Here is a 27,335-nt window from a genome sequence, read left to right as displayed (position 1 = left end):
CCCTCTTGAGAGATCTCTTCTGAGATGCAATATTTTCTGCTTCTAATCCTCGAAAAATTTTATCTCTCTCTCTCTCCAATTTGGCTGACGAAAAACAAACGCTTAGCAGCTACTTCCTAACTGACGCAAAGCTTCTTTCAATCCAATCAATCGATTCAATCCAATCATATAAGGTGGTTAGATTGAGGAAAAAATATAAATAAACAAAAATAAATAAATAAAAAAGTGTTAATTACACAGAATGAGAATATTTGTCAATTTTCGCACATGTCCTGAGTGTTGTTAGTCACCTAAATGTTGAACAGAGGCTGAGATGTACCCAAGTCAAATTCCTTGTTTGGCATGCTCAAACATGGCCAATAAAAATTCTTGAGAATGTGACAGGAAAACAACAAAACAGCACCCAAAAAAACAACAGTAAGTTGGTTCATCAGGATGCAACGCAAAGACAGTAGTACCAAAAAGATTTCTCAGATTTGGTGACGCGAGTGTATAAATTGCCATGACAACACAGCAATCCACCCATTTGGCAGTAACAAAGCAACATGGAGTGTTGTGTTGTGTGGCTCATGGCTGTGATTTACATCCACGGCTTGAATATCAGTGCAAGGAATGCATCACAATGGTGCCAGCTGCCTCATCACTAAGGCGATTGGACCAGTGAGGATTACTTTAATGGTCAGTGTGTCAATCTGCTGCTGCAAACTAGTGCCACTAGGTGGCATGAAATCTAACACCAAAACTACCAACAACAAAAAAAGCCAAAACTTGAATGACAAAGAAATATGCGTCTTATTCCTCGTTAGCTGCAGGTAGTAAACTCAGAGCTAAAAGTCAGGGTTTTTTATTAACACATTTGAATCTTCCATCGACTTGCCCTCTGCTCTCTCATCTTTACATGATCAAGTGTCATGGATAAGGACAATAAAATACAACTTTATTTATACGGCGCCTTTTACAACAGCTGCATAATGATGTACCTCTTCATCATCATCGCTTGCGCAGTGGCAGTCAGATTCTAAAGTCTCCTGCAGCCGCTTGTATTCTGCTGTCTCCCCCATGGCAGCACCTTCACATCGGATTGATATTTGCTTCCACGTCCAGCCAGGCCAGCTCAAGTTAAGTAGTCCGCTAAAGTCTTCCTTCTGCTTGTCATCCAGTAACCAACATTGACTGCTTTTGCATAGCTTGGAGTTTGTTTATATACTGCGCTGCGATAGTCCCACCTTCATTGTGGTCCTTGTTTTTGGTTGAGACAGCTTAGACAAAGAGTTCACGGTTCAGTGGTAACGGCTGCGCTCACTGCCCAGGTGCTGGTCTTTGCAATCGCTGATTTGATGGAGCATTCTGGTGAGCTTGGGAAAGGGAAACATCTACAAATGTAAAATTTAGCCACAAATTTGGGCTTGGCCGAGCTACAGAATATCTGAAGATGAATAGAAGGTATGCTCCCGGCGCAATTTGCCATCGGTGAGATGAACTTCCTGGATGGTTCAAAGCTGATCACATTCATCTGGTGGTCATTGTTCAGCCCACACACAGAAATCACTCACTTGGGTCGGTCCTCCTGGCTGGGTTGGAGAACTGAAGGCAGGAGGCCATGTGTGGCACTGAAAGTTGGAGATCCTAAAGGCTCCATTTCCATGGTTCCGTCAAACTCATCTTCTTTGACACCGTCCTTCTGGCTTGTCCATTGAAATGTTTAAGTGCTGACGTATGGTCTTCTTTCATATCCAGCGATGCTCCGCTCTCCATTTTTGTCTCTGTGCTCCTGTCATGAGTAACGAGTAATTTTCTGCTTGCCTGATGTACGAGGGTCCAGAAAGACACAAATGCAGCCTGGGGCTATTAAATGCCGCTTTGACTTAAACCGTCTTCCTGATTGCTCGTCTGATGGCTAATCCCATGTTGTTGTTGTCGTCCTCTCTTCCCTCCTCTGAATCGGGATCGCTTTAACCTGATTTCCACACCCCCTGTTGATTTGGTGGGTGGCAGCTTCCTCCATTAACATAGCAAAATCCACCCGCCAAAGTCAGCATCGATCCATTTTATGGTCATACTGATAGAGGGGGCCAATGGCGGCAAGGCAAGTCACGCGGGAGGGAGAAGTAGGCGGGACAAGAGTAACAGGATAGGGAGCCCAGAGTTCATCTTCCATCTGAGAGGGATAAAAAATAAAAACCCTTGCTATGCTGCTTTGTGTGTGCGTATGTCAAAAACACCTCTCCCACAACCGGGAAGGTATCCAAGACCATCTGGGTCTGCACTGAATTAACATCTGGATGGAGATGATAATAGAATAAAAAAGGTGTAATGTGTGTGTGTGTGTGTGCATCCAAGTGTGTGTATTTGGATGCTGTGTTTGACTTTCCCAAGTTATACGAGTTGAAATGACAGCACGACCCACATGAGACTTATTTGAAAGTACATTAGCTATTTATTATTTCCCCTCCACAAAGTGAGGCCGAATTCCCTCCCTCGTGTCTAGTTTTGTTGATGTCCTCAGGCCGGTAATTTACCGTTCGCTGAGCAGCATTAGCTTTTTGCTCCCATTTCATCTCTTGGCTCTGCTTCTCTTTGAGGTGGCGTCACATGAGCACCTCACTTTTTTTAATTTTTTTTTTTTTTATAAAAAATTAGAAGTACGCAAAACACAAATATTGACAGAATTTGTTGTCTTTGTTTTCTGGCATGCGGATGAAAACCTACATGGGTGATTCTTATTGGTCAAGCTGTAGATCAGCCATTCAGAGTCGGTGTCAAAGGTTTACATCTGGCTGAGCATGCATCAGCTACGTACATCATCATTGCATCATTTTGTGACGTACAATCTTATTTCTACATGTACATACATGGCGAGCAAGTCAAGTTAGAGACATTGACAATGTCAGTGCAACTCCATCAATGTTTAACCAAATCATGTATGGTTTCAACCATGTACCCACTAAACCGTAAAGTTTAGTCATTGATTCCAGACTTGTCAAACTGTCATTGCGAAACCTGGAAAAACTCTTGAAGCAAAACTCCTGGGAGCCATCTCCAATGAACCCAACAGCTTTATTTGTCAGGCAACTTAAGCAGAGCCTGTTAAAACATCTAAACGCCTTCTCTTTCCATATGATGGCGCATCGGAAATGTTATCGGCGCAGCTGCTACGTTGTGAAAAAAGCCCACGCACAGCTTTTGAAGCAAAGGTGTCAAGCAATTGGAAAATGGACCGTTGAATGATTGAAGTTCAACACCCTAATGACTTCATTTACAATGAAGAGCACAGTATGAGTTGCTGGCAGAGATTCCCACTTCAGCTCTATGTGCCTGCGTATGATACATGCTACATAATTCTCCGCTCTCACGCTGTATTTCTAGGAAAGGTTGAGCGTGGGAGGTGTTGGCTTTCCCGTGTCCCTTCAGGCTCAACAGGTGGGATTTAAGAGGCGATCTGAAGCCTGCTAGCCAGCGGAGGGCAGGATTAGGGGGACAAGTGTATGACCGGAGAGCCCCAAAGCCTCAGCTATGTGTGTTTATGCCAAGGTCGCAGGTGATGAGCTTTGCAAGTCATCAGGAGATGAAGCTCTCTGCGTTTCACTGCCATCTGGGTGCCTGCATGTTCATCTATGTCATGCAGAGGGTTTAAATAATAATAATAATAATAATAATAATAAACTCACATAATGAGAAAAAATTCCCAGTTCAAAATAATAACAATGATAATAATAAACAACTAACTTACATAATTAAAAAAATGCTTCCCGGTTCAAAAGCTTTCTTGTTGTGTGTCAAACACTATACAGTTGGTGTGTCGTGTGTGTGCAGTGATATGGTGTCATTCACGTCACTACATCATCACTCTACTGTCCGTGTGTGCGTGTACACGTTCATGTGGTCAATATGCAATCTGCAATTCCGGGCCCCACTCCCATGAAGTGAGTGACTGAGCATAGTAGAAGATACGAAAGACGACAACACATTGTGGTACTTTTCAATGAACATACTGGGGCTGTGAAAAAAGCAGAGCAACAATGGAAACTAGTTGATGGGTTTTTTATAAAAAAAAAAAAAAAAAAAAAATGGTTCACACATTTAGTACAGGAAGAAATTAGTACAGCAGTGGGTGGTATTGTGTGACAGCCGGATCTATGTTCAGGGTTAAAATAACACTGTCCTGCTTCTTACATGACCCCCCCAACACACACACACACGCACACACTCGGACTCAGGGAGGCTCCCTTTCCTCTTCTGTCTACTCTGTCAGTCTGAGCCCCCAAGGCCCTCCAAGCATTCAGAGACACTCAACGGTACTGCTATTTTAGGAGCTTTCAGTCCACTCGATGTCCACATCCGTCCATATTCATCTTTTCCCCATTAGCATGACACTGCTGTGTTTAACTGCAACTTTGTGAAAAGTGAGCTGATTCACACATTTAAAAGAAGGCATTCTGACATGGTGACACAAATAATGTACAATACAGTGCAAAGCGTTTTCTTGCCCCAGATAGGCCCACTTAACCTTCTTTGAACTAAGGTCTTGTAGACACAAGTATTGTGTGAGCATGACCCACAAAGATTGTGATAAAGAAAAGATTCTTACCTGTAATATTAAGGCCCGAAAAATGCAGGTGTCCGCCACAGATGCTGATGTCAGGTTGATGACAAAAGGTCAGACAAACTTAGTCAAGTCCCCCAATCCATCTGCCCAGCTACAAGGCCGCATGGTGATTTCATATTCATTCATTGGTTAAAAGGAATCCAGGTGAACATTTCCTGAAAATAAAAATAAGTGTAATAATTCTAATATAAACTAAATTATAGCACTAATTTTTGACAGATTTTTACAGGAGTAGAACATTTAACTAATATAGAAAAAAAAAACTGTAAATTGCATTTAACCTAACTATTTAACCCCTGCTACATTAGGGAGTATACTAGACTTTATAACAAGCAAGCACAAACTGACATCATACACGGCTAAGCAAATGCGCGCTGGATTAAATAAATAAAACTAAAATTCTATAAATCAATAAATGTACCTTTTGGCATTTACTCGCACTAATAAACGTAAGGGAAATGAGGTTTATTCAAGAACAGACAACAAATCCGAACATTTCAAAAGCGGCTGACAATACCACCTAAATTCCACAAGGTAGTGCCAAAGTAAAACTTTTACCCCTTTTTCACTGTACTCCATAACGTACTATAAAAGTCCAGTCTGTACATTGAGTCATATGTTTTTGTTGGAAATTTTTGAAAATTTCCTAGTGAGCGTGTGCATACAGAAAGCAAAGCGTCGCTCCAACGCGCGCACACGCACGCACACACACACACGCACACACACTTAAATACTCTAAGCACATGGTGACAGAGTGTTGACAAGAGCAGTTATTTGCTCTCCATGACTACCTCATAGCTGATAACGCAATTTCCAGTGCTGGATATGAATTGTGTTGACATTGTTCCAATCTAAGTCTGTGGGCTGGGGGAAGAAATGCCAGAGTGATTGTGAGTGAATGAATGAATCCATCCGATTCACACAAACAAACCGGGACCAATACCAAATAAAGTAGATAAGTCAAAAATCCCACGAGCTGTTGAAATACCAAGTTTACTTCTTCACTATGCTTGCTCCACAAATGAAGTCTTTGTGTGAGGGAAAACACACACTGAATTGTGTACGCGTTGACACAGTGCAGAATTCTACACACTCCGTATTCCATTAATAAACACAAATCATCTCGTATTCATGAAGTGAAAATGTCCACATGGACCTTTTACTAACACGAGTGAGTCAAAAGCAGTCAGCTGCAATAATGTCACATAATAGAGCTCTTTTATGCAACCAAGTCAGTGGGCTGAACAGGAAGAAGGTAGTTTATGATTTTAGAGCCTTCCCTGACACATGAACACACAAATAGTTCCAAAACCAAAAGACCAAAAATAAGTCAACAGACAAACCAAAACAAGCACACAAAACACAAATGTAACAGAGTGAATACTGTGCTGATTTGAGTTACAATAGTAAAACATTTTAAATGTCAAAATTCAAAGTTCAGAGTGGAAAAATTCACACTGGTGTCACCAATGACGTTAGAACACGACAAATCCTGCTGTATAACATTATATACCAGTTAAGACATTTTACACCAAGAGTGCCACTGTATAAAGTTTGTAATCCAAACCTTAAAAATTGAAACGACTCACTTGCCAACAATAGGAAAATGTGACACAGGCAAAGAATTTGCCTTTGAAAGTGGATTTAAATGAGCTCAAGAATAATGTGCCTACCTCTCATGTTCTCTTTTATTCTTTCATTGCAGTCACTGCTCCAATTTTTCCAAATAACCATGACACCTCTCAGCACAAAGGCTCTCATAAAAAAAAATAAAAAATCTAACAAACACAACTGATTGACAGCTCAGCCTACGACAAACTGTTTAATCTCAAGAGCTAAGAAATGCTGGCATTGATAGCTCAGTTCATATAGAAAAGTGATGGGAAAAAAAAAAGACTGGTGGTCAAAGATGATACACTGTGGGAGACGTGAACATTATCCGCTTTCTGAAAGTCTCGACTGCAGGGAGTCCTGTCGTCTCTATTACTGTTATTTACACCGCCGAGGCAAGCATGTTATCATATAGCAGAAGCACTATAACGGATGACAATTTAATATCCTCATGAGAATGAGCTTTTTCAGAATGCCATAAAAATGCTGACACTCTGATGAAGGCGGAAGGATCCGCCGAAACATGTCAGGTAAATGAACCTAAAACAAATTGTTTGATATAGAAGAACCAGTGAAGTAATTGAAAAAGAAAAAACAAGATGAACTTAGTACAACTGCCATAAAAATGACTATGAAAAGTAATACGGCAGAGCCTTTTTGGAATTAATGTTCATTGTCGCATTTTTTTTGACAGAATATAGCATTTTCATCTTGGCATTTCCGAGTCACGTCGGTGGCATGTCGGGCATTTTTTATTATTATTAAGTTTCACTACAGGAATGTTTTCAAGTCAGTTTGAAATACAGTAAAATGTTTGCTTCATGCAGGAAGGAAGTGCAACTCTGCGGTCTTTTTTTTTTTTTTTTTTTACCTCAATTAAGAAGTTGCATGAGTTGACCCGACTACACAGCTGATTAGGAACAAAACATGAAACAATATTTTATCCTTTCCAATCAGAAAAGTCTGTGAAAATAGATGGTAGGTCGCTGCTGTTGAAATTTTGCTAATAAAACTGTTTGACTTACGTAACATCACATTATAAACCGGGACTTTTGTGACTAATGGTTATTCAGTAGATGGTTGCTGATAAGAGACAGGATGACAAGCAGATTAGTGTTTCCTAACACTTGGCCCATATGAACTACTGAAAATGTTTCTTAATAAAATAAAAAAAATTAATATAAAAAAAATGGTGTATTTTAGATTGTATGACAATGGCTCTCAACCAGTGACAAGCAGTCTTCATACTCTTCAGAATTTGAATCAAGGCACGGGTGAATTTACTGAAGCCATCCCGTGACAAGCAAATGAATGCTGACGCTGTCCATCTCTAATCAAATCAAGCTTCAGTGAGGAAATTGAGAAAAATGACTGACTTGGTGCCAGTGATTGTGCTTAACTACCTTTATGTCCCATGATGGCCAGTATTGGCTGTCTCATTTCAGTAACTAATGGGATGTCCTATAAATGACAAAAATTGGAATGGTGGAAACAGCTCAATAGTTTTGCACCATTTTGCTACAGTTTCCTCAAAACTGAGCCAAAAATCAATTCCACAACATTGGGGTGTCATCAATTTGTTGTTCTTCAAACGGATACAGCAACAGACGAAGATATGAGAATAAACTGGAATTTGCCCTGTCAGAAGACAGTGAGGCAATTGGATTTTACAGTTTAACCATACCAATAAAAATGACCATTACGTGCAAATGGATTATAGAATGCAAGGAAACAATGATAAAAGCATCGTTGTTACTTTGATAACGAGGGACATTACGTCAACTTGGTTGTAAGCTTGAAGACGTGAAAATGATGTGTGTGATTTACAATAGCAAGGCTGAGCTGAGGTGAGGGAAAGGAAGGAAGTAGAGAGCTTTGTTCTATTGCCCTCAGGCATTGTATTTGATAGGGTCACATCAGGAAGTCAGAGTTAATGGATTTAGTTACAACAAGCAGGAACAAGAAAATATCCCAAAGGCCAAACTGCATGTCCTCTTTCTAGGTAAAAAGTGGTGTAACAGAATTAAACAGTTTATTTTTGTATTTTCAGACATAAGAGCAACATGATATGTAAATATATACCATATTTGAACACCAGACTAGATCCTTGCTTAAATGTCCAAGATCACTCCTGTCACAAAGCCTACTTGGAGATTTTTACTTGGAACGACCCAGGCTGATTTTTTTTATGGGATTTCTGAAACTCAAGTTTTGCATTAATCTGCAACTGAGTATTTGAACGTTAGATTAATCTAGCTATTATTTTATTGATTCTTAATCATATTTAAATACATGTTTTAATTTTTACACCTTTGATTAGAAACACCTAATTTAAAATTGACAGTGTCAAAGGCAAATTAATTTTGACTCAGTTACTGGTTTGGTCTATAACGAGCAAAAAAAATGGTGATCATTGTTTTGTTGTTCTAAGAAATTGGTGAAATTCTAATGAAAAAAATTTCAACGACGAATTCATTGTTAAACATACTTAACAATGAATGCGACAATCCGCCAGTTAGTATTATTTGTTGCATCTCAAGTTTACCTGTTAAAACATACATGCGTATACCTCGGCTGTATAGGATTCATTTGTTTCAGCATGCACATCACCCAAAGTAGATGTAATGCTCCGGTTGATTCCGCTCTTGCAACTCTTAATTGCTTTCTTAAAACTCATTTTAAAAGTTACTTAAATATACAAGTGTGACAGATTGTAAAAGTGTGCCAAAGTGCTGTCGTCGATTTATTTCACAACTCAGTATACTGACAGCACCGCTCACTCACCTGTTGGCGATTCGCGCCTTGAAGTCCCCTAAACTTCAGGTGGGGTTCTTACAAAGTAAAGCTGCAGCGCGTTGCGGGACCAATCAATTGCTAATTATGTAAACACGTTTAATGCCAGTTGATTATTTAGACGCGTGCACGTACCTGTCAATCTCGGTTCGTGTCACTTGTCAGACCCTGTTCCGGCGTGCCTGACAGCCCAGCACGCCTGCTGCATACAAACTGACGACGACTGAGGCATTGGAACGCTTTCAGAGGGCAGACAATGCTCGAATATATTCGCTGCTCAATATGTAGAATTGTTCTGCTGTTCGTAATGAGAGTCGTGTTCCAAAAAGACAGCGTTGCAGCCGCGAGCGTCTCTTCTGAGGCGTCTTTGTGCCGTTCAAAGATCGTCCTTAAATGGTGTGAAATTTCACACCGTCAGAAATCTATGAACCTGAATTCAGTGCCCAATATGACATTTCAACATTTCTTTTCAACGTACGCATCATGTCAACATTTTATAGCGAATGCAAATCATACCGACCTCTTATTGTTTTATCTTATATTATTTAAGCGTTGTTTGTAACCAGGACCAAGTGAGATGTCAAGTATCTGTGTACCTTACTTCCGATCTGTATTCACGCTTTGGTCCTACTCTTAAAGGAACATGCCAGTTTCCCTTTCGGGTTATACTGAATGCAGCTCATTTAGTCATCGTGTGATCGTACCTTAACTTTTGATATTTACCGTTTTTTTCCATGTATAATGCGCCCCCATGTATAATACGCACCCTAAAAATGGCATGTCAATGCTGGAAAAAAGCCTGTACCCATGTATAATACGCACCCAAATTCTTTTTTTTTTTTTTTTTTTTTTTTTAAGTCCCAATGATCGTCACACACCCATCTGGGTGTGGTGAAATTTGTCCTCTGCATTTGACCCATCCCCGTGTGATTTAGATCCATCCCCTGGGGGAGAGGGGAGCAGTGAGCAGCAGCGGCGCCGCGCTCGGGAATCATTTGGTGATCTAACCCCCCAATTCCAACCCTTAATGCTGAGTGCCAAGCAGGGAGGCAATGGGTCCCATTTTTATAGTCTTTGGTATGGTCTTAACTAGGCTGGATGTATTTTTTTTGTTGGCATTGATTTCTCCGACTGCCCGTAAAGGCACCACCGCGATCAGTTAGGTTAAAATGAAAAGTGACGTGCGGACATGTGAAAAAGGCGGCTCTGTATGGGAGAGAAGTTGAAGAGGAATAAAAACACCCTTGGAAACCAAAACTTGCCCCTCGTCGTGACTCGGAGCTGCAACAAATGTTTCGGATTTGTGTAGGGTACATTGTGACAGCAAACGAGCAGGTGCTGGAGCAAGCGTCTGATACGAGAGCATTGCGTTCGTATGGAGCGTGTTTGAAGTGAACAGCAGAGACGAAAGGAACAAGGCAAAGTGTTGTGAAATAAAATATTACCTGTAATACGTATTTTGTTATTTGCTGATTGTATGTATTAAACTATCACATTCATTGTCAGTCAAGAAGAGAAGTGGACTATTCGCATCGGATCCATAGTGCACATGCACAGTGATACTGCCTCCGTATGACGTCCAGTCCGCGATGGAGATTAAAAAACAAACAATATTTGACAATAACACAGGTTTCTGTTCCTGTCTTTGGTAATGTCCCCCTGTCTTTTTGTTCCACGTCTTTGTCGGTCAGTCCTGTTGTTGGTTTTGTTAGAGAGTTATGTTAGTTTACCAAGTCTGTGTTTTGAGTTCCTCCAATGAACCCTGGTTCAAGCTGCACTTGGTCGCCCTCTTCCTTTCCACACTCCATCTGTGACAAGATTTTCTTCAAAAATTGTTGTACCATGATAAACTTCAAAAAAAAAAAAAAAAAAAAAAAAAAAGAAATTTAAAAAAATAAAAAATAAATTGTACCCATGTATAATGCGCACCCCGGATTTTAGGACAATAAATTAGTTACATTTTGCGCATTATACATGGAAAAAAACGGTAATTTGTATTCATTCTTGTGCTTTTATTTAATGAGAAACGTGCGTGTTGTGAAAGTGGAGTTTGACTAAATTTGTCAACAAAAAATGAGTGGCTGTCCAAGAATCTAGAATAAGCCTAGTTTTTTTTCTCTTTTGCTATAATTTCTGTGAATAGTGATAATAATGCTAAAACTGGGCTTCCTTTCCTTCCACGTTCAAAAACATGGACGACTGGCTGGCTCCAGTTCACTTAACGATTACACTACATTTTCCCCATCCATTTTCAATGCCGATTATCATTGCGAGGTCGCAGGTCAATAATTTTCCAGAAACAATATCGTTAACTTTGTCTCCATCATCTGGCGAAATACGAAATTTCTTTCACTACCTTGCAACTACAAAAATTAATATCACTCGTTGACATCTCAGCTTGCATTGACTACAAATGATGAGGCCTCCAAATAAAAACAGTTATTTAACGGATAAAAAGGAGAATATGTTTGAGATTCATACATTTATCCACATAATTAGATTCAATCATATTCCAAGTTCAAATAGGAACATTTGTGAGTTTTTTATTGCGGAACAGAAATGGAAAATGAGACGCAAACTGCATACATATGGCAAATGTATTTTTAAAACACATTCTTTTGTTTTACAATTGATCACTTTATCAGTTTAATTGGCGAATTAGCTATCGGTCAATTTATGAGTACTGAACACCAGATCATTTTAAGGTTAGTAAGCTAAAATAATGTAAATTCAGCTTTACTTTTCTGTGTATAAATCATTATTTCAGTTTTTCTCTTGCGAGACTACTAACAGCATTACCAACTGTAAAATTGCGATGACGTTTTGCATCAATAACTTTGATTTGAGCAGAACAGGTCTTTGAATGGGGGTCAAGGACACAATCATTAAAATGAACATTCTAGAGCCTTGGAAAACCGAAGCCAAGATGCATTCATGAAACAAAAGGCACAAGTGACCCACTCCAAAGGAAGACAAACATCTGTGAAACTACAGCAAACAGATCTGTAACATTTGTCTTTCTCAACGGGGGAATCACATCAGTTATGAGAAATCAACATACTATCACTGATTTGAAATGAGGAAAAATGCCGCCAAAACGAAACCCAGAGTGAAACTTAGCCATGCAGATCACTCACCTTAATACAAAACAACGGGAAAAAACACAGGAACACATTGGCAGGCACATTGGATATGTGAGGAAAGTAGGTAGAGAAGATCTTAATTTGAGCAAGATAATGAATTGAGCTGATGTCATTGACTTCATATATATACAAAAATTATGGGAAACACTGCCCCCGATAACATAAACATCCACTCCTACAGTGAAATATGGAGGGCACTGCCTCCGATACAGACACACACTGGTAGGCAAAAACTACCTTCTTCATTTCCACATTATGGAAGACGCTGCTTCCGATAATGGCCGCCAGGATGAGAAACGCACGCGTGAGCTCGAGTTTTGAGGAGCAGCTTCAATCCGGCACCAAAGGCGAACTCTTGCGTGCGACTCAGTGCTGGCTGTTGATGTGTGTACACTTCATTTAGCAGATGCTGCTTTTGTCATTTCGACAGTATAACTGTCATAATTATGAAAGACACTGCTCCCGATAATTATACATTTTCGATTAAAGGCAATTAAAAATATATATTCATAGTGAACCCTGTCACTGATGATTAAATAAGATTTCTGTTTCAGTGCCACCTGGTAATTGCCGCCTGCAATAGTGAATATGAGGATATTTCTTCACAGTAAACATAGTTACTGATCGATTTGAAGGATGGCGTGATATGCGTTAAAAGAAATGCAAAACACTACTCTATTGATCTCTAGTCTCCATATTTGTTTTGCGAGTCTGAGTCTAGCTATAGGTGTTGTGCACTCATACTGGATTTTTGAGCTTTTTGCTAATAGCACCGAGCAGTAATCAAATGTGATCGAGTGAACGCCACATATTTGAAATGTTCTTTAAATGGACCAACGTTTCAAAGAAAATACTGCGAAAATGTATTGTGTTGATGTGAAGTGTGTGATTTTAAATGAAAGCCTCAAAGAGATGAGGCAGCTCTACCTGGTATAGATTATTATTATGATTATCATTATTATTATTATTATTGATAATGTTATTGAGGGAATACCACATGGTGAAAACAATTCAGATTTCATTATTAAGTGACCACATGTCCCCTGTTAATGCAGTGGCACAACCCTGAATTGTCCAGGTGGCCAAAGCAAACTGGTTGCGGAACTGGTCGACATCAGCTTCTGGGCTCTTTGTTCTGAGGGCTTCGAGATGGTTGGACAGCCCTTTGAGTGTGTGTGGACCAGAGCCGAGCAGGATGTGACGGAAAGGATTTTCTTTAGCCGACACATACGCTGACAGGAAGTTCCTCTCCACCTGTGGATAGCGACGGAATGCAGCATGAGCGACTTTTGTCAATGTGACCATATGTCTTCTTTGTGCATTCACTTACCGACATGATGCGGTCATTGTAGATCCGGCACATCTCAATGTTACTCAAGTCACTGTTTTGGATGTCTTTCATAAGGTTACGAGAGGCTCGACTGTAAGAGCCAGAGGCTGACATCAACCACTGCACTGATGTGGGGACCAGATTAGGCTGCATCTGGACACATGGGATGAATAAACAAGAATATTTTTTGTTTGTTTTGCCTATATTTTTCCATTTTTTCTTCCCTCTGAATGCTTGTCATTTTTTTAAAGACTGTTAGGAGTTTATTAAGAAAAAGACACCTACCCTTCGTACGGCGTTGACTTTCCTGTTAATCTGAGCCACATGAGTACGAATAATCTTGTCATACTTTAACAGGTCCATCTGCAGCAGGTGGTCGTGGACCAACCTCAGCACTATGTGACCTGCAAACTTGGTAGCTGCTTCAGCCAGCTGCAGATGCTGGTTGGACGTGACAGCAATCAACCCCTCCTGGGTATCCATCACTGTGCCAAAATACGGATAATCCTAGAGGAGGAGCAGCCCAAACGAAATCCAGCCAGTCAAATGGCACAGATTTGCACAAGAATACCTTAGACTTGAGATATTGCACCAGGAATTGACTTACTAAATTGCCAGAAGTGAATCGAAACGACAGGGATGGAATGCCGGTAAAGGCAATGAAAGGATAAGCAGCGTCATCCAGCTTCAGAGGTTCCAACCTAAATCGACATGAAGATTTCTCAATGTGGAGATCAAGACGGCGAGTTTATACACTGTAAAAGTAGCACACAGTTGTGGCGTACATAACAGTAAACATACATGTTAGATTCCCAGTTGCCCTTTCCAAATTGAGAAAAGAGGGACACAGCCTTGTTCTGGAGGCTCACCTGAGGAGGGGAAAAAAATTCACAATTCTAATCTCACGTTGGGAACTCCCCCCAAAAAATACTGCGATGAAAAATTTACCTCTTTGAGTGTGCGTTCAATCAAGCTGTGCATCATCGGACTTGCTGATACTTTAAACCCGCTGTGGCCTGGAAAGGGGTGTATTTATTTACTAATCCAGAAAAATGTACAAATCTGCACGAGCAGTAAATAGTCTTCAGGTTTGAAATGATAAATAAAAAATGAAAAAAGGATGGTACATACCGGCTACAATGCCATCAAGGTTGATGTAAGAGAAGGCTTTTGTACTAAGAGAAGAAAGATAGCCCTGCAAACAAGAAACACATCACGGTATTGAAGATCACCCAGTATCATTCCCAAGCAAAAAGTTGCATGTAATTCTCACTTCCAGCCACTCGGTGGCGCCAACGCTTCCATATTCTCCAGCACTCCAACTAGCAAACACGATGCTCCTCCTTGGCTTGAAGCCATCTATTTAAAGCATTAAAAAAAAGGTCCGGCTGTAGTAGACTACAAACAATAAGCAGTGAAAGTCACAAACATTTTACCCTTCTTTAGCATTTGTGAGATTGAACCAGCCATTTCCAACAGAACACCGGTGCCAACTGTTGATGCGGCAAAACCTGGACCCCAAGCATCCCTCTGGGCACCGATAACCACATAGCGATCTATAATCAAAACACGGGCAAGTCATTTATGATATTCAATAGGAACATATTAGTTATATTCAGTATCTTGCTTGGTGAAGAAAAATCTCATAAGCACCTGCATCCACAAAGCCTTCGATGACACCAAAGACATTGTTGATCTTTTTCTCAGTAAGAACGTTGTTCACCTCCACAGTAATGTCATCGCTCTCGTTTCCAAGTTTGTGGAAAACGTCCCACTCCTCTGGTGCATTCGGACCCTCTAACTGTCTGTGAGAGAAAATGAAATAGATTTGAACACAATACATTTAAAACACAATACATACAATTGCTTGACAGATTAGTTTCGGCGTTTATAAATTCAAGTCAAAGAATTTCAAAGTGGCTGTTACATTTCAATATTTCTGTATAGGAAAAGGTTTGGATTATCACACAGTAACCATTACCCAAGCGGATTAACTTTACTAATATTTAACTGTTTTCCAAAAAGTTGCATAGAGTTTTTTTAAGCCTTACTCAAGAATGCTGGTGGCTGTGTCTGCTGTGATGGTTTGAGCCAAGATACTTGGCAGACCTGACGACTCAGCGGGTGGAAACTGGGTGTGGTTAAACGAAGGGAAGCCGGGGGTATAGGGATCACCTGAACCCAAATGGACCTTAGAGAAGAAACAAGGTGAGACAGATCAGCAGTGCATTGCACAAACAGGCGCATAACAATCTCAACTGTCCAAAGAAAATCTCACATGTCCAAAAAGATGAGTGGTGGCTTCAGAAGGATAATCAGCAGGGTCTCGATAAATCAGTACAGCAGAGGCGTTCATCTTGGCAGCATTGGCTACCTGGAAACACAACACATTGATTGGCAATTATAAAACATAATTTAGTTTTGGGAGAGGGCACCAACCCACCTTTTCCGCAAAGCTGATCTTCCCAGCTCGGACCAACATAACTCTGCCGCTCATGTTGATTCTTCTGACTTGAAGCAATTTAAAGTCACTTTCCTGTCCATAGTAGGCGTACAGGACAGTTCCCTGGGTGAGACAAAAAAAAAAAGAGAAAATTCTCCTACTATCACATCCAATTGTTGCTTTGCATTACAGACATTATCTTTCAATTAAAAACGATAAAAAAAATAAAATAAAAATCCTGAGTAGTTACCTTTACAGTTCCATTAGCACTATAGGACAGAAAACCTTCAGGGTGCTCTTCTGTGCCATTCTTGAAAATAACTTTGTTGGAGCCAAAACGTGGGCGATCCTGAACTTTAATAAAGTGCTCGTCTGTCCAGGTTTTCATGCCGTACTCTTGAAACTTCTTGATAACCTTGTCAGCCAAAGTTTCATCACCTGAGGAGCCAGCCCGATGGTTGTCACTTGACACCTCACTAGGAAAAAGAAAAATTTGTGTGTATTTTTGATACGGAATTTTCTGATGATGGAAACGGTCTCATGTGGTTGAAATTCACCTGAAGGCAACCTGGAAGTTGGATGTACTCAATTTCTGGGCAAATGCATTCTTGACATCACTCCAGGCCATGATGGGAGCGGCCCCCGTCTCGTGCACGACGGGCACTTCAGACATTTCCACACGGGCTTCGCAGCTGACGGGCAAATCTTTTTTGCTATGGACCATGTAGCCAATCAAGTACCCTGAAAGTAGCAGTAGTTAATCTCAGCATTTGCAAATAAATATATTCTGTTTTTCGTTCATGTTTTACAAAACATCCCAATTCCATTGGAATTCAATTTTCATTGGAATCAAGTCGCAAATCGCGGCTTACCGATGATAAAGATGAGCAGGATGGTTGCTAGCATGAAGCAAAGGTTCTTAGGTGTGCGTCCAAATTTTGAAGTCATGTAGGACTTGTGATTGGAGTTATGATTGAGGTGGGCCCCCACTCCGTTTTCACCGACTTCTTCATCCATGTCAGATGAAAGCTTCATCTCCACGTGACTGTTGTCACCTTCCATGTTCTGGGTCAAGTTGAAACGTGTATACGAATGTGGTTCTCCATTAAACTACAGTAGAAAGAGAAGAACGTAATTTAGACCGAACATACTCTAAAATAGATATTAAGACCCCTCCACCCATTCAACTAAATACGGTATTTGTCTGAAGTGACCGGTGCATCCCTTTTGTTTTAAATAGCACGTTTGAGGGATATTTTATTTTGTCACGGATCAAAGCACCAGATAAACAGTATAAACAAGACAAACCTGTAACAATGAATGTAAAAACACTCACAATTTTAGTTATTGTTGACCTTGCCTGGTCCATTTTTGCTTGATGGAACTCTAAAAAAAAAAAAAGGAAAACAAACATTTAATGTCCCACTGTAAGCTTGGCTAAGACACCCAAAAAAATAACACATGAAAAATGTTAGTTATTGTTGTATTACACAAAAATAATACCAAAGTGTAAGTTTATATAAGCGTAAGTAAATATGTTTATACTTTTTCATTTCTGGAAAAATTATAATGTCCCACTTGCATCAAACCTCCCCAAACAAATAGTTCAGTTTTCTCTGCAGCTTATGCGAAAGACCCAGTCGTTCCAGCAGACAAAACTGGTTTAGAACATTGTTCATTCTCCACAGGCTCCATGGGAACCCAATGCCAGAATGATACAATCACTGGCTTCCCGCTCACTTGAAGCGACACAAAGAAAGGCTCAAATTTAACAAAACAGTGAGACCTGAAATGCTACTCTTCTGTATATTTATACTTATTTCCCAATTCAAAAGCCAAATAAAATAACAGACATGCAAGTGATCACCTGAGAGGAGTAGATCCTAAGGTCAAGTGCTTCTCTTGGGGAAAGTCATGTGAAAGCGATGAGGAATTTATACTTAACACCAACCAAGCGAGCAAGCTATTAAATACACTGTCCCCGGCTGCAAAATCTTCTCTATGTGAACTGTACAAAAATATTCAAAGTAATTTCAAAAATATGCTTGTCATCAAAGTAAATGTTATAAGTTCACAATTATTTTAAAGCAAGTACGTATATGGCAGGTAATCAGTCAGTGGCTGGCTAGCAAGAAGCTAATGGGAGAATCTAATATCTATTTAGTGCTGCTTGTTCCAAACAGACGGGCCTTAAGGCCACATTGGATTCACAACAAAGTTCACGGAAAGTTTGTCAATACCAGCTGTGAGTCCTGTACAACATTGAAACAAAATAAGGAAGTAGAAACCAACCACAATAAAACCAGTAATGGTGTTAAAGGATTGCTTGGAAAATAAAAAGATTAGCAAGGTTAGTGTCAAGCCCAGCCATGTGAATAGATTATTGTTTAGCTCCCTAACTGTTTCAAAGCATTTCCAAACAGTTCCTCAATAAAAATGTGCTTGTTTCTCACCTATTTGCTTACCCCAAAGTCAGTGGTTAACTAACCACTAAACTTTGACCTTGACTTAGCGAGCAGCATAGACATTTCAATGAACACCCTGGTCTGACCCTGATGAAAAAAACTAGCCAGCAGCCTTGGACTTATCGACCCAAGCGGAAGGTTTTTCTCAACATATCTCAATCCTCATTGTACGTAATAATCGTAGTACGTGACCTTTGATCCAAACAAAGCACTTCAAACAGGTCATTTGTGAATTCAATGTGGCCTAAAGAGGTGTGTGTGCGCTCCACGACTAAAATGGCAGACAGACTTAATGACTTCTACGGGCCAATTTATGAGCTCTACTGGAAGCTGGACATTGCGTGAGGAGAGCTTATGTGGGCAAATGCCAAGGGGACCACGAATGACCGTGGAAACTGCCAAGTCTGGCCTCATTTACTTGACCAAAGAACTGTCTTGCCAACTCCAACACTAATATAACACCAAGTAAAAGCTACACAAAAACAATTTACCTACAGTACTATAATTCTGCAACACAACTGTAGTTAAATTTAGATCATTACATAGCCACCGTAGTTGTCTCTTGACTGTAAGGCATCAAATAGGCCACAGGCAACTCAACAAATACTCCACGTTCCTATCCAGAGCAATGGTTAGTGTACACAGTGAGATGCTTTAAAAGGTGCCATGGAAGAAAAATGACCTTCTATCAAACTAGTTGGTCAGTTAGTTGGGTAGAGAAATGTCTTTAATCTTACGTGCCAAACATACTGCACTTTAACCAAGCTAATACTTTAATCAGATTAGCTGTTCTTTCACTTTCAGTTGACAGGCCTGCTGCCGTTGCCAATAAACTTTATAAACAGACAGAAATTTAATTCATGGTCAGAAACTACTTTCAATACTGTGCTAGAGTATCATCTTTTGCGATGACCAGCTAGCCATAAGGTGACAGTGGAGTGAGGAGTGAGGCATGCTCTGTATCTATGTTTAGTGAATTTTCAACTCACGTGTGTCATTCAGAGATAGTAAGCTATGTAGCGTCACGCCCTTGGTGCTTGTTCGTTCGTCAGACTAGAAGAAGGCCAGTTCATTCTCTGTTTTCATGGTCAAGTCTAATTTCCTTGGTAACACAACTTAAGGGTCATTTTATTCATTTTGACTGGTTAAAAAGTCTGAAAGCCATTTGTGAACTGTGATTTGAAAGTTTAAAAAAAAAAAGTAGTGTGGGAGTGACAAAGATGAGAGAAGGGGAGAAAAAGCCCAAGAGCAGAGTGGGAGTGGATGTAGGGGAGCACCAGTTATTGTGCAGTGGTAAATCATGTGAGAGTCACATTGGGGCAAAGCATGAGAAAGTAAGAAAAAAAAAACTGTAGGACAGCGAGACAAGAAATCCCATCCTTTGGGAAGTCCAATTTAGTGGACAGCAGATTTGGGCGGTGACCTCAAGGGCCCCTTTTAGATAGAAATCAGTGACCTTGGAGGAAGGAGCACAGTTGGGACAATACAAAGAATTACAAATTCTACTGTATTTGTGAGCTGTATTTTGGCCTGCTCTTAATGTAACTAAGTCTAGTTACTAGTTTATGTTTCCATAACAAACATGTCAAGTTCACCTGCTGCTTGTCCAAACAACATGACCTCAGACTAAAGCCCCCGCTCCCACCTCCTCCTTCACATGGCCAAGTTGAGAAAATAAACACCTGCTCTACCTTCTTGCTTGTGACCTGTAGATACAAGTGTGCAAGGAGTAATATCTTATCAAACAGCAAGGTCAGGAGACATCCACGAGATTTGTAATGTCTAGTGACACAGTTACCCCGGAGCTGGAAGGTCGCACAGGGGTAGCTAACGGACATGCACGTTAGCTCCTGTATTTCATTGGGGACATGACAACCCGGCATCTCCAAAATGCACCGTTGTTGCTTTGGCAACGCAATGCGTGGATACTGATATTGTTCAAGTTTCTATAACAAAGTTGAAACGTTCTTCAATCTTTAAAATTTGCAACGCTTTCATTTGCCAAACCATGCGCGAAGGAGCGCTTTCGACAGAGGTGCGCTCATGGATAGCTGATCGAAGAAACAAGACATTACTGCGATATCATTGAAATATATTGGCATATTAAAAAAACACTATCATACATCCAGTGCAGTACAAAATAAAATGCCCCTCACTTGGACTCATCGTTGCTTACAGCACAACAATTTCTGCTTGATATACTTAATTCGTAAAAATCCTACCTTGTCTTTAAAACAGATCAAATCTTCAGTGGTACTTTTTGACACCACGAGGTTTCCCCTTGTCGCTGCTTACTAGCTGCGGTTCTGTTAGCCGTGTGTCCTTCAGTTTGCTGCCCCGTGCTTATATCTGGTTACACTGCGGCTAGTAGGGGGTGGGAGGAGGAGAAAGAGACCTTACTTAGACCTAATACGAGACCCTTCTGGCTACATGCTGGAAAGACAGAATGCAATATGTAAGGTATATATTCACATGTGCAATCCGTAATCTGTAAATTTAAAGTGGAAGTCAAGTCAAAAATCTTTTCAATAAAATGTTCCACGTGCATGGTGGGTGGCACGCTTGTTTGAACTCACTCCACAAAAATAGGGGAAAAAAACATCTTGTGACACATTACCTCGAAAAAGCAAATTGTTAGGTATGGGAATCCTGTCTAAGTACAGTACCATGAGTAAAAAGTCTTGTCTATAAATGTTGGCCAAGTATATGTCCCAAAGCCTTAAAATGAATGACTTAATTGAACTTTTTTCTGATGGGCTGGCTACCAGTCTGGCATATACTCTGCAAATACTTCATTCTGGAATTGGGTGCAATGAAATCATTCAAATGGGTTAAAATTGGCAAAAGACTGTTTCACCTCAAAACTTGAACCAAAATAATACAGGGCAAGCCAGAATCCACGGAATAGTTGAGTTTAGGTGCAGCTGTGAAAATATATTTTAGGAGAAGGAACAAGAGGAAATATAGATATATTTAATGTGGTCTTTGGGTTGCTGACTAAGTCAGAGGAGTAGACTAGGGAGGTTGTTTTTTTTTTGTCTGTTTATGTCCTTCTGGGTGTTCGGGGGGGGGGGGGGGGGGGGGCATAAGGGCAGACCTCGGGTCCAGGCCTCTCACCCAGCAGGCCTGCAGTTAGGAGTGAGGTTACATTTGTGTCCTTTGTTACAGCCTGTTGTTTGATGCTTTGTTGACTTGTATCTTTTAACCTCTCTTTTATATACACACTCTGGGGTATGAATAATGCTGGAAATTTACCCCTGGGATCAATAACGTATCTATCTAGCCATCTATCTATAGTAAAATCTTGCTCATCTTTTCAATCAAGGAAAAAATACAACGGGGGGTTTATCGTGTCACTTTAGAATAATGTTCGGGACATAAGCACCCTCTGTTCCGGTGACCTAGTAAAATGTTTTGTAGAAAGATCGTGTGGAGAAAAAAATCCCAGGCACACTCTTACACACACACACACGCACGCGCACACGCACACACACACAGACACACACACATGCATGCACGCACGCACACGCGCACAAACGTGTGCCAGCAGTTAAGAATGGGCCCAATATTGAGTCATGGTTGTGTTACTGCAAACAGGGATGGCAACAGGAATCAGTCACCGCTATGATTGGACAAGTTTGATGGGGAGTGGCAAAGCGCTTGGCAGACTGGCAATGATGATAAATCATTAGGAATGGCAACAGGCATCAGTCACCGCTGATTGGATATGTTTGATGGGGAGTGGCAAAGTGTTTGGCAGACTGGAAATAATAGTAAATTATTAGTTCATCTTTGTTGTGAACACTTTTGTTACATTTTCGGTATCTATTTGCCATCACCTATCGGGGTGTTCGATAACACTTTTTTCAGACCGATACCAGTACAAGTTCTCAATTCGTGAGTAGTCACAGATACCAATCCCACTGGTACTTTAGATACATACAATGTCAGCCAAAAACAGTGACAGATGATTTTAATAGACTTATAAAGGTAGTTTTCCTTAAAATCGCATTAAATCGTAAAATGGCCAAAAGAGGGCGGGGTCTCGGCCGCCGTCATGCATACCAATAGCATGAAATAACGCTGGTATCAATGCTGATACTAGGTATTGATACTTGTCCATCCCTAATCACCACGATTTATTGTTTCACCAAAACTCTTAGTGGAAAAGTAAAGCTTTAGCATCCATATTCTATTTGACCTGATTCATATATATCGTGGTGGCGCATAAAGGCAAAATCCTACCATTCTTTTTCCAAATATGTTTATGGACGTGTTTAACGTCCTATAACATATAGATAATTTCCTCAACAATAACTAAATAGAGATGTATTTCTGTTCACTTTTCGAAACAGACAGTTTCACCCTCAAGATACTGTCTTGATTTAGGAAGTGGAAAGTTCAGCCGCATTCTTAAATTAAGTGTCGTTATAGTTTCATACATCAAAGGCCCGGAATGTGAAGCCACCATAGAGCTGTCAGAGAAGATTTAAATGTCTTGCGTGTAATCTTGATTTAGTACTCAGAGGCTGGGGTCCAGCTTCTACTTTTATTTTCTGTTGTGAAGTTGAATTGTCAACTCAGTGAAATGTTGGAGGCCTTCACATTCACAAACATAAAATATACAAAATGCATAATTTTGCCCCAGTCCAATTATAATTACTTAATTTTGATTAAAAAAAAATAATGTGGAAAAAAAAGCTGCTGATCGTCACACACAACTGTCACACACCTGCAAAGGAGGAAGTGGACCAACCACAACAAGATTTCACCCAAAATAAACAGAGGAAAAAGGTTGCTTTTAGCCTTTATGTGTAGGTAGGCACAGATAGATCAACAGAGATGTGTTGTGGTTTAATGCATGCTGATATCATGTTTGGAAATATCAGATTGCAAGAAAAAGAAAAGATCGTTTTTGACTCATCTAAATCAGGGAAAACGGCCGAACGGTAGCTTAACTGTCACATTTCTAAAAGGAGCACATACTCTTCAAGCCCGCCTTTTTCATTTGAATAGTATCTTTTTGGGTCACCTCCCCCAGAAAACATCCTGTTATCAATTCCCCACCCTTGAGTCAGAACAATCTAATAGTACATAAGGTGACAGTTGAGACAAAATCCAAAAAGTAACTGTTTGAAGTTACTCATGGAAAAGTGAAACTCATTACATTAATTCACTTTACACAGGTTTACATGTTTTGACTTATGGTATATGCTTTTGATGATTACAGGTTACAGTTAATGAAACCAGAAATTCACCATCTCAAGAAACTTCAAGTATTTTTAATAATGAAGCTTGGAAATTTACTGAGTTAAGTTGATTAAAAAAATCCATCCGATTTTAATGTGTGCTACATATACATAAAGTACATGTCTATGAATCGTTGCTGCCGTTTATGCAATGGATTGCCAATGAGGGGCAAATAAGTTATGACTCATCTGAAGACCTTTTATATTGTCATGTGTGTATAAGTCCGTGGCAGACGGCATTATCACCTTGGAAGAACTGCAGCGGCTGATGCAACTCTTCCTGGGTGAGGCGGGTTGGGGTCCAGGGGGTTTGGTCGTCTATTTGAGGTGGGCTGAAGGCTAATGATTAGCTATCTGTCTCAAAACAGAGACCAAGCATATGCACATGGCATAGCTCCAAGATACTTGTGACATCTTTGGTTACGTAATGACTCTCATTGGTGGAGGAGCTAAACTGTCTGCTACTAAATATGTTCTGCCCTAAGGACTTTAGCCCTTTCCATGCTCCAAATAAATAGATTAATAAATACATACACTGCCATTATCTTTCTTTTGAGTTAGAGGGCTAGTAATTCATACTGCTCACTTTGAAGTGACAGGAAGAGATTCTATTTTCTTTTGCACATATTCATAATTGAAGCTAGGACATTCCATTGTATCCTGTACCGCATATTGTAAAATGAATACCTTTCAAAAGAGAACATTATTGCTAATGTAAAACATTGTTTAGAATTCCTCAATTAGATATCATAATGCTTTGCAAGCATACCTAATTCCCATGTCTAGCGAACAAGATGTATCTTTCCAGCTAAAAACACAAAATAATAGTGACTACTAGTGGCCGGAGTAAAGTACAACGGCTAAAATGGAGTATAAGGAGAAGTAGAAAAATATTTATTGGAGAAAGATGTTAGCCACACAGACGTTCAAAGGTCAATGTGCTTATTCACATTATAATACATTAGATGTTGTACAGCCATTTACTCATGCACACAAACAAACATTTCATGCGCACACATACGAACATGAATGAATTTAACTCACAAAAGACGACAGGATTTGTTTTCTTCAGTGGCTCGGTCAGAAGGGAAACGGCATCCCGGTCATGAAAGGCTGCGCTGGGAACTGAGGGTGGGAGTTGGGATGCGGCGAGGGAAGGGTGGCCAGCGGCGTGTGCGGGGCGTGTGCTGGGTGGATGGGGTGCGAGGCAATGGGAGAATGGGATGCGTGAGGGCTGAAGGCCAGAGGAGGTGTGTGGATGTTGTTGTAGTACATCACTGGGCCTGACAAGACCAGCTGGAGCAAACTGACAAAGCAAACACACAAGGAAAAATTGAAAACATTTAGACTGAGACTCATTGTATGATAGCAAATATAAATTAACTGTTTTCAAAATTCGGTTTCTTACTTGTTGTGTGGCAGGCGTGAACAGATGGCTCTCAGGTCCTCTGCGAGAAGAAGACGACAGCACATGAGAAACATGTGGCGACAAAACCTTTACGCAATGAAGTAAATGTTCATTTGATTCCTAAGAACAAAGCTACAATCAGTGAGGCAATTTCAGCAGGAAACCAAACCTTATCCGGGTATCTTTATAGCACATGGTTAATCAATAAGTCTTTCTTTTGCCACTGTGTTTCCCGTGATGGACACACGCACCTCTCGAGCAGAGCAAGGCGCCATTGGCCATGGCAACCTGCAGGGCCTGAGCCAGCCGGTCCAGAGCCAGTTGCGTTAACGCATGTATATCAGCGGCTGACATGTGCGTGTGTTTGTCGGCCTGGTCCGATTGCCGAGAAAGGTCGGAGACCAGCGAGGCCAAGGAGTCCATCTGGAGGAGGGCCAGACGCCCAAAAATGCCTTTCTCGTTGAGTATGTTTGGCAGGAGCACAAAGACCTAAAAAAAAAATAAATGTTTGATGACATACATCTTGGAGCTGGGTTCTTTTACGCTGCATGAATGCATGTGTGTACCACACCAAAGAGATTGACTGACCTGTAGGACACTCAAATGCAGGGCAGAGAAAAGCCCTGTCACCTCCTGTTCACTCTCAGAGCTGCTGTGTACGGAGGCCTGCTTCTTGTCCCGCCGGTAACTCAGTGGGGCTTTGACGCACCAGCGCACCAGGCCCCCCAGAGGTGTGACATCAAATGAGCCGAGTGGCTGGCTGCCAGACAGAGGTGTGTTCAGGAAGGTGACCAGGACGAGGTGAGGGTCATCTTGGATCCATGACACAATCATCTGGAGGAGCTCTAGAGGAGGGATTAGTTCCTCTGGAGGACAAAAAAAACAATATATTCTTTTTAATTTGATATCCTACCCACAGACACGACAGTAAACAAATATGATATTTTGCCATTCAACATCATGTCAAGCATGTTCTAACGCCTAGAACCTGAAGTGAAGTCATAGAGGGTGGTAACAGCAGTGATGAACTGGCAGCAGAAGCGTGGACTGGCACTGTGGATATTCTGTAAGGTGGGCACTGAACCTGGCATCATCCTGCAGTAGTCGTCCACCAGCACCTGTGCCAGGCGCACGCAGTACACACGGTGGGTCCTCTGGCAGACAGACACACAGTCTTTGAAAATGCATTTTACCTTAAACGGGTGAATAACCCATTTCAGCAGTCTAAAATGCTCACCTGCAGCCAGGTGGCAGCACATTCTAAGATGGGAACTCTGCCTACAGCAACTGCCATGGAAACCAGCTTGCTTAGCAGTCCCATGCGGCTGTCATCTGCCTGGTTTCCTTGGAGGCTGAAGAGGGCGGAGAACATAAGCTGACGAACAGTGTCACGGCTCTGTTCCTGGAAACAGCTGCACATTATCTCCAGAAGCTGAAGCTCCTGAAGTGCACTCATTCTCTGAGAAAAATAATATGTTTATCAGCCATCTGTTCTGAAATCCACATGGTGTATATTGCAGATGTGTTCTGCCTTACCCTGGTCAATGCGCTTCTGTCCTTCGGTGCATGCAGAATAAATTCCTCAACCAGCTCCAAGGTCTTTGTGTCTACTTGGGGGGGCTGCCTACCCGATTGCACAAGGTTACTGATGTAGATGTCCAAGTGGTACAGCAGCTCCTTGGCAGCACTCAGCACATCGCGAGGCAATAAGGACTGACGTATGTCCCCCATCTCTAACTGATGGAGCCACAAATTGAAATTTACAAAGATTAACTCCACATTCTAGTAAAATGAACCAACGATATGACTTATTTACATTGAAATTATATCGGTATCTTTTCTTGGAAACTGAGCCACAGCATTGTTATCAAGTCTGAAGAGTGTTTTTGATCATGTAACTGTGGATGGTGTGTTCTTCCAAATATGACAAACGAATAAGTCAAGTTGCTACCATTCAAGTATTTATGTTCCTTTGGTATCAACTCTGATTCCCAGAGACAGTCGGTCGTCCTGCTTAAGCTAATGTTACCGAGTCAAGCTAACGATAACGTTTTCTATTACACGAAAACAACTTGTGCATTGATTACTGTCATAGCAACAAACACTGTATCAAGCGAATTGAAATACGATCTTACCTTAGGGTGAAACTCCCTAAATTGTTTAAATTACAGAATGATGATGAACCGAGTAACTCAATGTCGCCGGACTTACTTCCGGGTACTACGGAAGCCTCTGTGGGACAAAACAGTTCCCCTTGACATTATTTTTATTTATTATTATTATTATT

General features: G+C 40.7%; 3 protein-coding genes across 9 annotated transcripts in view; all 3 read right to left on the bottom strand.

Annotated features, from left to right (window-relative positions):
* The window catches only part of tnk2b (tyrosine kinase, non-receptor, 2b), a 43,557-nt gene extending 34,171 nt beyond the window's left edge, over positions 1-9,386 (bottom strand). For 3 of the 6 annotated variants that reach the window (XM_037275875.1, XM_037275877.1, XM_037275874.1), the window contains exon 1: positions 981-2,044. In XM_037275875.1, the coding sequence (XP_037131770.1) occupies positions 981-1,061 (81 nt within the window). In that variant the 5' untranslated portion in view covers positions 1,062-2,044. Of the gene's footprint in view, positions 1-980; positions 2,046-4,588; positions 4,762-9,145 lie in introns of those variants that run through there. The other 3 variants (XM_037275870.1, XM_037275871.1, XM_037275876.1) reach the window with 2 other exon arrangements.
* Positions 9,387-11,527: 2,141 nt separating this feature from the next.
* tfr1a (transferrin receptor 1a) lies at positions 11,528-20,747 on the bottom strand. Its single transcript, XM_037276178.1, has 18 exons — positions 20,614-20,747; positions 17,263-17,312; positions 16,799-17,036; positions 16,484-16,667; positions 16,177-16,402; positions 15,927-16,049; positions 15,762-15,857; positions 15,537-15,674; positions 15,137-15,290; positions 14,920-15,039; positions 14,757-14,842; positions 14,615-14,678; positions 14,432-14,499; positions 14,285-14,352; positions 14,091-14,184; positions 13,769-13,990; positions 13,484-13,636; positions 11,528-13,407 (listed from the first exon to the last, which is right to left on the bottom strand). Exons 2-18 carry the CDS (start codon positions 17,293-17,295, stop codon positions 13,165-13,167), a joined length of 2,310 nt encoding a protein of 769 aa, XP_037132073.1. The 5' UTR covers positions 17,296-17,312; positions 20,614-20,747; the 3' UTR covers positions 11,528-13,164.
* A 3,759-nt stretch (positions 20,748-24,506) lies between these two features.
* Positions 24,507-27,331, bottom strand: c17h7orf26 (chromosome 17 C7orf26 homolog). Of its 2 annotated transcripts, none has more exons than XM_037275971.1 (8): positions 27,184-27,331; positions 26,585-26,785; positions 26,286-26,507; positions 26,037-26,202; positions 25,637-25,914; positions 25,300-25,537; positions 25,049-25,088; positions 24,507-24,946 (listed from the first exon to the last, which is right to left on the bottom strand). In XM_037275971.1, exons 2-8 carry the CDS (start codon positions 26,777-26,779, stop codon positions 24,721-24,723), a joined length of 1,365 nt encoding a protein of 454 aa, XP_037131866.1. In that variant the 5' UTR covers positions 26,780-26,785; positions 27,184-27,331; the 3' UTR covers positions 24,507-24,720. The 2 variants fall into 2 exon arrangements, with proteins under 2 accessions (XP_037131866.1, XP_037131867.1); XM_037275972.1 differs by having other exon boundaries at positions 26,037-26,166.
* Positions 27,332-27,335: the final 4 nt, after the last annotated feature.

The sequence above is a fragment of the Syngnathus acus genome, chromosome 17 (genome assembly GCF_901709675.1).
Source record: "Syngnathus acus chromosome 17, fSynAcu1.2, whole genome shotgun sequence".
Taxonomy (NCBI): Eukaryota; Metazoa; Chordata; class Actinopteri; order Syngnathiformes; family Syngnathidae; genus Syngnathus; species Syngnathus acus.
This window is presented reverse-complemented; position numbering and strand designations above follow the sequence as displayed.